This window comes from Pseudorasbora parva, chromosome 13, assembly GCF_024679245.1.
Source record: "Pseudorasbora parva isolate DD20220531a chromosome 13, ASM2467924v1, whole genome shotgun sequence".
In the NCBI taxonomy this organism is placed as follows: Eukaryota; Metazoa; Chordata; class Actinopteri; order Cypriniformes; family Gobionidae; genus Pseudorasbora; species Pseudorasbora parva.
In genome coordinates, this window is record NC_090184.1 from 23,069,267 (window position 1) to 23,082,052 (window position 12,786).

The 12,786-nt window shown below is 38.4% G+C and overlaps 1 protein-coding gene across 4 annotated transcripts in view; it reads right to left on the minus strand.

Moving 5' to 3' along the window:
* ncs1b (neuronal calcium sensor 1b) overlaps positions 1-12,537 on the minus strand; it is an 87,981-nt gene extending 75,444 nt beyond the window's left edge. Inside the window, exons 1-3 of one of the 4 annotated variants that reach the window (XM_067413528.1) lie at positions 12,428-12,537; positions 10,414-10,531; positions 9,416-9,568 (exon numbers count right to left, since the gene is read on the minus strand). In XM_067413528.1, the coding sequence (XP_067269629.1) occupies positions 9,416-9,479 (64 nt within the window). In that variant the 5' untranslated portion in view covers positions 9,480-9,568; positions 10,414-10,531; positions 12,428-12,537. Of the gene's footprint in view, positions 1-9,415; positions 9,969-10,413; positions 10,532-12,225; positions 12,352-12,427 lie in introns of those variants that run through there. The other 3 variants (XM_067413530.1, XM_067413529.1, XM_067413527.1) reach the window with 3 other exon arrangements.
* Between the last annotated feature and the right edge of the window lie 249 nt (positions 12,538-12,786).

A 12,786-nucleotide genomic window follows, 5' to 3' on the forward strand; every position in this document is an offset into this window, starting at 1 on the left:
ACGTACCACCTATACCTAAGCATTGGTTGCAGACCTTGTACACCCTTTCATATTCCTTGGTGGCTGTGGCCTCTTTCAGCAGATGTGTCCTGCCACAAAGCAAAAATGGTTCAGGAATGGTTTGAGGAGCACGAGTTTTAGGAGTTGACTTGGCCTCCAAATTCCCCAGATCTCAATCCAATTGAGCATCTGTGGGATGTGCTGAACAAACAAGTCCGATGGAGGCCCCACCTCGCTACTTACAGGACTTAAAGGATCTGCTGCTAACATCTTGGTGCCTGATACACAGCACACCTCCAGGAGTGAAGTGGAGTCCATGCCTCAACGGGCCAGGGCAGATTTTGCAGCCAAAGAAGGACCAACACAATATTAGGTTATAATGTTATGCGAGATCTGTGTATTATTAGACACATATCGCAATCAATTTATCAAAAAATGTTATCAAAGTAAAGTAGTGCTTTGAGCTTGAATTGCACTGATGGTAGAGAAAAAATATTATTAAAGTAAATAGGAAAATAAAATATGTATGGGTCTGGATATAATATTTTTCTGTATATCATTTTTTATTAATTAAAACTGATGTAATTTAATCTACTAAATTAACATATTGATAGCCCTAGTCTCTATACCCAAAAATGCGTTTTAATATTATCTACCGATCAGTTTGTCATACTGTTGTAGTTTCATAAAAATAAAAATTAAAAAGCATTCTTGTTCTTACTTAGCATAATCCTCCTGGTCTGGCTTCCTGTTCACCCTGGGCATCCCACCTCTATAGAACAGGCAAGTATTTGACTGATTGGGTACAGACGTGGGCAACCGCATAACCAGCAGTGATTTGTCAAAAATACATATTCCCTCATATAACAGATGTCATTCTGGGTAAAGCATTATAAGGAGAAGGCTATATGAAACCGTACCCACACAAGCCTAGTGCTGGGATAGTAGAGTTATGTTGTTGCTGGGAAACAGCAGTAACCCAGAAGCTTGAAAAACAATGACTGAAAAATGTAACCAACACAATGACACAAAACATAGCCAGAAACAGGATGTCAAACACTGCACAGGTTTAGTTTAGATCTGCCAAATGCATGCAAATAACTATATACGTTAACTTCTTCTGACATGTTTGCCTGGTTGCTGTTTGATTGGTTAGGGAATTCTTTGTTTGTTGATAATCATTAACAGTGAAATATGGCTGTTTGGAGCTTAAGTCTATCACAGAGGAAAAGCGTTTGAAGATTTAAGTGGGCAATGTCTGTCTACCTTCCTTCATGCTGTCTCTCTAAAACCTCCTTTGGGAATTTTGTGCTTCATTCGTGAGAAAAAGATGAAGAGAAATCAAAATGTGCCAAAATGAGGAGCATAGAACAGAGCTTGCTGCATGTAATACTGTATCCCACAATGCAATGTGCTCAACTTTAATTTCCAATGTGACAGTTGAGCCGAAAGTAATATCACCCACAATTTGTGACGGTTCTTTCTTGATTCTTATTTCTAAGATAAGAACTGCACGCTACGGATCCACTTCCAGCTTATAGAGTATCCACCTTATTTTTCAATGCTGAAGTAAGCTATTTCCCGTAAATGAGACTTTATCTGTTAGCCATGCAAACAACTAGAAGACCAACAAGTGCAGTAAATTGTAAAACTAGCGCAACAAACCAGTGTGAGCAGTGTGTGGCAGTCTTTAACGGTCCGCCAGGAAACAAAGCTGTGTTTCAAGAGTGATTCACATGAGCATATAAAGGCTGGATTTCACTGAAAGGGCCGTACAAAGATGGCATATGTTGTCTGTCATATAACGTGGCTGTTGACGAAGTGCACACCATTGAGATCATTTGTGCTTATTAATTTTAGATGGATCAAAATTCTGAATACAAACTTTACAGACATTTCCAACTAATTTCTTATGTGTTTAATGCAGATTGTTGCGCCATTATTTGCTATACTTTTAATGTATGAAGCATGTTTGTGCAGCAGTCTGCTATTGTAGCAAAATTAACCCCAAAAAGGACGATGAGCAAAACCAACTGTTATTAGTCGCTTTACTTGATAGTCAGAAGGCCTCTTCCTACTTTTCATAAAGCAACTACTGAGCCATTGAATTATGCCGTCAGTCAATAATCAGTCCTTGCTGCGCACCTAGTCAGACATGTGTTGCATAAAGGTTCTGTCACTTACACTATTTTCACAATTACATAATGATTATTCATGTGTTTCACTGCAAAACAACACAAAAAAAGAATGCAGGAAACATTAGAATGACATTAGCCTTAGAATGTTTGAGGAAAGTCAAAGCCAGCTCTGTAATTTTGGGCTGCAATGATTAGAAATAGGCAATGAAATCCTGCTGGGACTGCTGTAGGCAACAAATGATGCATCTATGCTGCCCTTAGAAAAAAATCGACCAGATGGAGGCATTTTAGTAGGATGTTATGCAAACATTGGACTCAAACATGCCTTGATGCCTTTTTACCACTGTATTCTGCCTAAGACGTCAACATTTTTAAGGTTTCAGACTCAGTCAGTGTGTGCAGACCATCTTGTATCACTATTAAACATAAACATTTGTATGAAATGCACAATTTTAAATGGTCTGTTGAGAGGAAATATTGGCTTCTAGTTTTATACCAAAACCCTTCAAACAACCATCCTTCCATTTTGTGAAAGACTTTTTTGGTCTTTTACTAAGATCAGTAATCGCTTGGAAACCACCCAGTGGCAAGATCTTTTCAGATATTGGGTTGTGCCTCCTTGAAAAATCACAGGAAATCATTATTGAGGCGGACTGTGATGGGGGTAAACAAATCATTTGTATTTAAAGCTTTGGAAAAAGAGGATTTAGAAAAGCGTGACGGAGAAGGAAATGACTGGCCCCTTCAGACATGCTTTCAAAGCACAATAACTGTGGGCAATTAAAGGCGCAGTTCACCTGAACAATGAAAATACTAAATGCAAACCTGTGTGAAATCACTGATTTACTTCATTGGAACACAAATGGTGGCCACTCAATATAATGAAAGAGAACGAGGAAGTACAGAATGAGGAAGGAGGGCTGTCCAGTTCCAAAATGTGCAACAAAAAATTGCTATTTTTTAATCCTTTGACTTGAATTAAAAACAAAGTATTCTTTTGAATCCAATTTGTGTTTGAGAAGTGTTTAATGCCAAGTTCACACTGATGATGAGGTAATCCCCGATTTTGATTTGCCAAAGAATTTACTGAAAAATGAAAAATCTGAGGTAAATTGGTGCTCGTTTAAGTGAGTGCATTATCAAAGAAACGATCTGAGAGAATGGACCATGTGTTGCAGATGCCTGTGAGATATTTGGCATGCTGAATATATCTGGATCTGTTGGCAATTCAAAATCCTGCTGTTTGAAATGTGTTCTGACTGTAAAAAAATATGGATGTAGTGTCTGTGACGTCACCGATAGGATTCTGAAGTGCAGTTTTGAAGCGTAAAGTACCATCTTAGCCATCGTGCATCACACCCGTATAACAGAAAATGGGCAAAGAGGCGGGACATGGGCGGAGCTGAGGTGACGCGATGACTAACAGACAGCTGATGAATGGCTATCCACCTGTCAATCAAAGTGGCCACGCCCTTAATTATGCAGAACTTTAAGGCTTTAAATAATGTAAATGAATGAGTTATAAAAAAATTCACCCCACTCACAGTTTTCATAAAGGGCAAAATTAGCCGTATAGACCAAAACCATAATTTGTCCCAGGCTGTAATTTTTTTTTTCTGCTGTAAATTTGGCCATTTTAACATGGGGCTCAATGAGATTCTGCTCCCTTCTGGAGCCTGTCCCTATAGTGGCCAGTAGAGCAATTGCAGTCTAAGTCACTTACGTATTGCCTTCAAGAGAAACTGCGGGAGGTTGCCGCTTGGTTCTGACTGAAAATTACATAGGTGAAGACCTACATCCAATGAGAGAGCAAGATAAAGGTCAGTGGGGGGTTTGGGGAGGAGTTATAGACCAGAATATCAGTATTTCAATAGATATAATTTCATCAAAACACAAACATTTGCTTGACAAGCCGCAACAGCAGAAATATTGCAAAATGATTTATTTACTTCCAAATCTTTTTGCGTATCACACAATCCTTGCTCCCCAATAATCTCTTTTTTTTCTCATTCTCCTTTTTGCTGCAAATCAGCGCACAGACAATTTGGATCACAAGCTTCTTGTGGGTTATCATTTTTAATAACAATTCCAGTTTTTTCGCTCGAACTCCAGTCTCAAGCACCCGTTTCTCGCATGTGTTTGGATGTGAAGCATATCTTAGAAGAAAAGGTTCTATATAGAACCTTAAAATGTTCTATCGGCGCTACGTAGTTTGAACCTTAAAAATTTCACTGCAAAAAATGCTTTTCTTACTTAGTATTTTTGTCTTGTTTCCAGTCCAAACATCTAAACATTTTTAAAGGGATAGTTCACTTTGAAATTAAATTTTGATATGTTTTAGCTTACCTCATGGGCATCCGAGATGTAGGAGTATTTGTTTCCCCAGTTGTTTCAATTTTGATCATTTTAGATCAAACCGTTCTTGTCTGTGCCTCACATAATGCAGGTCTATGGTCACCACCTCAAAGAGCATACACAGAGAAGTCCAAATTAAACAATCACCCATCGTAAGTACACACTGATGGCCTAAAACACGAAACGAGCGGTTTGTGTGAGAAAACGAACAGTATTTATATTGTTTTTACCTCTTGTACACCATTACGTCCAACTGATCCGAGGGCGCCTGTGCGTGTTTCCTGTTGTGACATTCGCGCGTTCTGGCTTTAGTCTGCGCAAGCGCGGAAAGCGCCGGAAGTGGTATCCCATTCTTGATCAGTGTATTCTGGTTCAAATAAATATGGTTCAACGTTTTCTGTTAATATATCGAAATCTTCTTCCATTGCGATGTCCTGTACGTCTAAATATGTTTTCCGCGCTTGCGCAGACTAAAGCCAGAACGCGCGAATGTCACAACAGGAAACACGCACGCGCGCCCTCGGATCAGTCGGACGTAGTCGTGTACAAGAGGTAAAAACGATATAAATACTGTTCGTTTTCTCACACAAACCGCTCGTTTCGTGTCTTAGGCCATCAGTGTGTACTTACGATGGGGGATTGTTTAATCTGGACTTCTCTGTGTATGCTCTTTGAGGTGGTGACCATAGACCTGCATTATGTGAGGCACAGACAAGAACGGTTTGATCTAAAATGGTCAAAATTGAAACAAATGGGGAAACAAATTCTCCTACATCTCGGATGCCCATGAGGTAAGCTAAAACATATCGAAATTTTATTTCAAAGTGAACTATCCCTTTAAAACAAGAATTATTTACTAGACAAGCAAAAGTAATTGTCTTATTTTGGGGGGGGGAAATACTCAAAATTAAGAGAGTTTTTGCTAAGATAAGAAATTTATTTTTTTGCAGTGTTCTATATAGAACCCTTTTTAAGTGCCAAAAGGTTTCTTTCTTGTCATTATAGAACCATTTTACCATAAAAGAGTCTTTGGAGTATACTCAACTATACTTCTATATATAACCTTTTATGGGTTCCAAATACGTAGCGCCGATAAAACCCTTGTAAAAATATTGTTTGGGGACCATACACAGTACAATGTGCACACAGCAACAACTGAATGCTACCCCAGATAGTGGTGCAGGGTGAAAAGTTATAAAATCTCAATCACAAATCTTATGACTTTGGTACACCTAGGGTGTGTTCACACTTCTATTTCGGTTCTCTTGGTTCTTTTAGTCCAGAGCGAAAAAGACACACAAATGAAGATCTACTGCAACAAAACCCAGTTGTGAATTCTGCACAGAACTGTAATAGACAGCGTTGCTGCAATGATGAGAAGAACCAGGTATCCTGTCTTTTTTTAAGTTCGCAGCTTGTGAAATCACGCCCTGTTTTTGGCTCATTGTCTTTGGTCCATGCTGTATTCATATTTCAGTCAAACTACACCAGAGTTCCTTTGGAAATGGACAGAGACCCCCTGAAAATGTGGGTCTTGGTTGCCTTGTTTAGTGCACACCAGGGATCAGCTAGATAGCAGCGTTAACACTTGTCGCCTCTGGCTTGCTCAGTCGCGGACACTTAATATTCAACTTGATCTGACTGCTATATGAATAAAGGTGACTTGACATGACTATACTCAAATGCAATTGTGTCAGTTGGTTTTAATCAAAAACCAAACCTGCCAAGTATGAATGAACACACCCCTGGAATATAGGAAAAACTCATTTGCACTACTTTTGAGATAGATTTATGGGGCTTTTGTGTTTTGTTTTTAAGCTTTAAAAACGTCAGTCCTTTTTCATTGCAACTGCATGGAAAAGAGTGACTTGTGTATGAATCAAATGTCTTGTGCTTAACCGAAGAAGAAACAAAGTCATATGAGGGCATGCGAATGAGTGAATGATGACATTTGGTTAATCATGGTGATTTAGTCCTTTAAGAGTTCGCACACTAATATTTCATTTGGACTATATAGCCACTAAAACTCCAAAGGGAACCTAAAATGTCAATTGTATGCAAATCTCCTGGCTGAAAGGGCAAAACTGTAATGGGGCTATTGCGCTAGCGCTCTAAGCGCTTAGGGATCTCTCCACAGAAAGTGCTACTGGAGCCTAATACACAGCACTTTAGTGAGATGTGAGCTGGCATTGAACCGGCAGTGATACGGGCCTTTGTTTAAATTTGCTTCATTAAATCATTCAAGCCTCTAATGCCCACTACTGTAGTTCTTTGAAGCTACAATTCTCCATAGAGCTGCTGCAGCTTACATTCGATCAATACCAAGAGATATGTCCTCTATTAAATAATCTAATGATTGCTATGAAAATGCCATCAGACAATTTTACATAACCCGACAGAAGAGATGTGCCTGCTATGTTTTACCACACTGAATAGGTGAGCCAGTGTGCTGATTGATAAGCTTTTGATCAAGGTCTTCCTGGCAGAATGAAAATTATTCTGCCTGCATTAAAATCTAGTCTGTATTCATGCACGATTCCCTTTGCTTTCCGCCACGAAAAAAAAAAAAAAAACTCAATCATGTAGCCCACTCATGAGAAATAAACACTTGCAGCAGCAAGCCTCCACAGCTGTAAAACAAGTTAAGCTGTCCTTTAATTGACATAAACATATGCAAAATACAGACGTGAAATGGCTGATCTATATATATATAGAGAGAGAGAGAGAGAGAGAGAGAGAGAGAGAGAGAGAGAGAGAGAGAGAGAGAGAGAGAGAGAGAGAGAGAGAGAGAGAGAGAGAGAGAGAGAGAGAGAGAGAGAGAGAGAGAGAGAGAGAGAGAGAGAGAGAACGTTAAAAAACATTTTGCTGTTTAACATTTTTGTGGATCATACAATGATATGATTCAAACATTTGTGGTAAGATTTTTTTCATCTTTATTTTTATTCATCAAGTATGCATTTGATCAAGGATCATAAATTGATCAAAAGTGACAGTGAAAACATGTATAATGCTACAAAAAATGCTTTAATAAATATAATAAATAAATTACATGTTTTCTGCATTTATAGTAATAAGTAATGTTATGTGAGCATCAAATCAGAATATTTGAATAATTTCTGAAGGATTATGACACTGGAGACTGGCAATGGCAGCTAAATTCAGCTTTGCCATCACAGGAATATATTATATTTTAAAATATAATAAAATAGAAAAAAAAAAGTGATACTATTTTGCAATATGACTGCTACTCCTGTACTTTTTAATATATTATTAGATAAATTGTGATCAATATTGTTCCTTGCTGATCATCCTGCAAAAACAAATGTATTTAAAGACTGAATATGTTCTATAGCTTTACTTCTTCTTCTAGTACTCCCAGACAATAGAGCTAAGGCAGTCCTAAAAAAAGTACATAATTAAAGACTTGTTTTTGATTAAAACATCATTTCAAGCTATAGGCTTGAGCTCATAGAGAGTTGAAAGACGTGACGGAACAAAAGGAAGAAAAACCGATAAAGGTTACAAATGGGGATAGGAAGAATAAAAAACTACAAAAGAGGGAAAAGATAAGGGACTGCTGAGGAGAGAGAGGGGTAAGTAAGAGGGAAACATGGATAGAAAGAGAAATGTAACGTCCTTCATTGCAAAGCAGAGCTGATAAAGCCTTAATTACAGTATTCCATTCCATGCTCACAGAGAGGCAATTAAATGGGGGAGAGAGACTTAGACAGAGAAAGAAAGAAAGAAAGAAAGAAAGAAAGAAAGAAAGAGAAGAAAGAAAGAAAGAAAGAAAGAAAGAAAGAAAGAAAGAAAGAAAGAAAGAAAGAAAGAAAGAAAGAAAGAAAGAAAGAAAGAAAGAAAGAAAGAAAGAAAGAAAGAAAGAAAGAAAGAAAGAAAGCGAGGGCCATGAAGTCCATCCCAGCACGGAGGAAGCCATTGGCTGCCACTTCCCATTCTATATCTGCTTGACTTTAAACTAGCACTACCTACTTTAGCGCATTTATTGCTTATTAACACAGACAGTAACAGTGTCTTGGCTTATTTTCATAAGTTTGATGAAAATTGATCTGTTTTATATCAGGCTTCCTAAATCACCTTCAATAAACGAATGGTCAGGATAGGTATTTGCTATTCGATTGCTATTTGAGAGAGAAATGTGATGAACACAATTCATTTCCAAAAAATAGACAGCCAAGGACTGACATTTGTCTCAGTTAAACAAGTGCATTAAATCGTGTCCTCAGCATTTGTCGATACTGACACTAGTTTTAGAAACAAGACCTAGCTCAACGTGTTTACATATATAGCCTATGCATCCATGGAAACACAATCTGCTTCACTGACAGAGAGCAAGCCACTTTCAGATATCTCTCTGGGCAACCACCAGCCTGATTGCATATCTCAAGGCCGACCAATTTGCATATTCATAAAGCTCAAGTCCCAATTGGAGGGCTTTTAAAACATGCTGATTAGGCACACTTCCAGGCATCTGCTAATCACAATTTGCATTGCCACGAGATTTGTGATTTCTTGTGACAAAATGGTATCAGCCACAAGATCTTGAATGCAGTTTAATGAAATTGTTTCAACTCATTTTTCTCCACTATTAATTAGTGCATGTGCAGGACCCAAGTGGATAAGAGAGAAATAAAATCACTTGTAATATAGCCAACATGGCTATGATGTAGAAACATAAAGGTTTATTGCCATCTATGATTTCACAAAGAACCTTAAACATCAATAGAACATTTCCATTCCACAAAATCTTCTATGTAGTAGAAAAAGGTTATTCAGATTATTCAAAAGTTCTTTACACTAAAGAAAATGTTCTTTGGGGAACCCAGAATGGTCCTTAATCGCTGCAGGAAAAAGAATAACTTTTGGAGCCTTTATTTTTAAGAGTGCAAACAGAAAGTACTTACAGTAGGTCTTCCTGGTCAGGTCCTCCACCACCTCCGGTTTGAGCTTGCTGTTTGATTTCCCCATGCTCTCCAGACCTCCTCCAGATAGTTTGTGTGGTCCAGCGTGGAACTGAGCTGCACCAGAGACACCAGCTCTTTTCTATTTCGTAGAATCTTAGAGACCCAAAGACATCAACACAGTGAACAACAGATCAGCACTGCCAACAAATCTCAGGAAAGCCATCCATTGTGAATTTTCCTCTCCTTTTTTGACTTTGTCGGCTGTTGTAAGATCTAAAGACACTATTAGGATCCCTCTTACCCAGCAGGTCCCTCAAAAATCCATCCTCAATTACAGCCGCCTCTGACAAGTCCTTTTGATCTGTCGCTCCTCACACAAAAAAAAGCCCATTCATTTGGCCGCCTGCATGAGTACGAGTCTCAGATGCTAACTGCGTTATCTGATTCTTCAGTGGAGAAAGCAAGGCTTTGAAATGTATCAAAGTGCCAATGGTTACAGGAGACGCTCGCTCGCTGTGTTCTGCGTGCTCTCTCGCTCACACTTGAGTGCCAGTTCTCTCTGGCTCTACACCCACCCTCCCTCCCTCTTCTCTTTTTCTTTTTACTCCCTCCCTACGTCTATCTTGTTAGCTCCGAGAGACTCTTAAAGGAGATTCCTTGCTCTAGTTGTCTTGGCAGCTAAGATGAGAGGTTCTGTAAAATTAAAAGAGAAGCATAGACTTAGTCCTGCTTGATTTTTAGCATGTCACGCTTTGGTAGATGTGTTCTGGTAGATGCCGACTGGGTCTACAATAATATTGAGCCCTGGCTGTGATTATCGGAGTATCATTGAGTGCAAAGCTTTTGTAAAGATGGCAAAAAGGCTACATGGAAATCATATGGTGGACAGAGCTGCTTAGATCCGCTGTCGCTGACCACATCAGACAGTAAGCCAGAGATAACCAATTTTTCTGTGTCTCAGTCTGCTGATGGCACGCGTTCTGACAAAAGACATTCACCTTCTCCTAGTAACTGCTGTTTGCTTATCTCCAGGCCTGTTCTTCTTCACACCTTCTGTAGTTCAAAGAAGTAACTCCTGTTTGCTAAGGTCTGGTTGTCCACAGAAACCTCCAAACACTGTAAGAACAAACAGCAACAAGGTCAGACTGCATTGGAAGATTACAACAGTGCCATGAGTCTAGCCATCTGACCCATTGAGAGATGAGGGGAAAATCGCTGACCACACACTCTCCATGCAAATAGCTCTCACACTTGACTTTCATGAGAACGATTTTCTCCCTCAGCCTGTGTAAGAATGGCACAATGCACTGTTCCTCTTCCAGCACTGTAAGTGCATCGATATCCTAAACCAGGGTCAAACTGAATTAGTCAAATTATGTTAGACACAGTCTGAAGGATTCTATTTTTGGTTAAGAGTTGTGGAGTTCATGTTTCAAACAATATTCCTTGTTCTGGAGTTATGATAAATAAACAAACATGAATCAAATATTAATGTTAGGGGGGAAAAAACATTGGTATGGATAACTCTAGTCTAAACGAAAGACAAAAATATTTCTCTGATCTTGTTATCAGTAACCGGAAGGGGAAAACACTTTGAAATGTTTTGAATCAAAGCACAGAACACAAAATTGAAGTTGTGAGACCAAATATTACATTATAGTCTCAATGCAACATGCTAATAACATCCTTACATCTGCTACAATCACTTTATTACTATTTATCTATATCTATACTATAATCTTGTAGCCGGATGAAGAGATGCATCGTTCGTTACCTTATTAACTGAGAAAGAAAAATAATAAATATATTATTTTTATAATATAATATATGTGTGCGTGTGTGTGTGTGTGTGTGTGTGTGTGTGTGTGTGTGTGTGTGTGTGTGTGTGTGTGTGTGTGTGTGTGTGTGTGTGTGTGTGTGTGTGTGTGTGAGCCTGTTTATGTGGTTTATGAGGACACAAATTTGTATAACTACATGGGTATTACACTGGTATTACACTATAAATGTGGTTTATGAGGACATATCAAAAGTCCTCATAATTCAAATGGCCTTAAAAACATACTAAATGATGTTTTTTTGAGAAAGTAAAAATGCAGATTGTTTCCTGTGATGGGTAGGTTTAGGGGCAGGGGCAGTGTAAGGGGATAGAAAATACGGTTTGTACAGTATAAAAACCATTACGCCTATGGAGAGTCCCTGTAAACCACATAGACCAACATGTGTGTGTGTGTGTGTGTGTACCTTTACTCGTTTTTGGTAGCTTTAGGTGGCATATTAAAGCTAATGTCATTATATAATATATTATAATATAATAGGCTAAGATAATATCATAACGTAAGTACACATTGTGACAGCTACTGTAGCCTATGTAATGTTAACATTTTACTTCAATGGTATTTGCACAATGTCTGCCATTCTAATAAATAAATAAATAAACAAACGGCATAACTCTTAAACAGTTCCTTGGACATAATTAGTTGCGATTTATAGTTATAGTATATTTTAGTGTTAAATATGGTAACGTTAGGTTAGGCTACTTTTGCTGCAACCAATGTTACCATGGTAATTTTGTTGGAATGGGCGCTCCCACACTGAAGTCTAAGATTTGACTGAACAGCAACCCGAGGTTTATTGATGAGACGACATATGTTTATACTTTTACAGACATTAAAACGATAATAGCCTAAGGGACACGTTTTGACAGATGCTCAGAGACCGCTATCAAAGCAAAGCGCTACACTGTGAACGTAAACGTATAGCTTAACGTTACCTCTAAAACATAACTGGACTGAACAAAACCGCTAGCCTACCTTTTATTTTCTTTCATTGAAAGCTTAAACTTTTTAGCTGTGAAACTTGATAGATGACTTGTTGTATCCATATAAACTCTACCAGCACGGTAAGGGCATCTTGCCATCACGCTACGTGTCACCTTCTCCGGTGTCTAGCTGTTAAAACGCGATGTTTTTTGAATGAAAGTCAACGTCATATGATACGCGTGATGATACTTACCGAGCCGTTTCTTCTCGTTCTCTGTCAGACAGTGTGTGTTTGACTTTCCTCCTGCTCTCTATGAGTGTCTGTAACCTTCATTCAGACGGGACTTTTTTCGCAGACTCTCCAGAGGTTGGGCAAACTAAACTCACAGCTCTGTCTCTTCATTAACCCCTTGTTTCCCTTGGTGTGGAGAACTTAAGGCATAGCCTACTTTAGTTTAGGCTACTTCTTCAATGGGGACTCTCTCTCTCTCTCTCTCTCTCTCTCTCTCTCTCTCTCTCTCTCTCTCTCTCTCTCTCTATATATATATATATATATATATATATATATATATATAGCCTATATATATATATATATATATATATATATATATA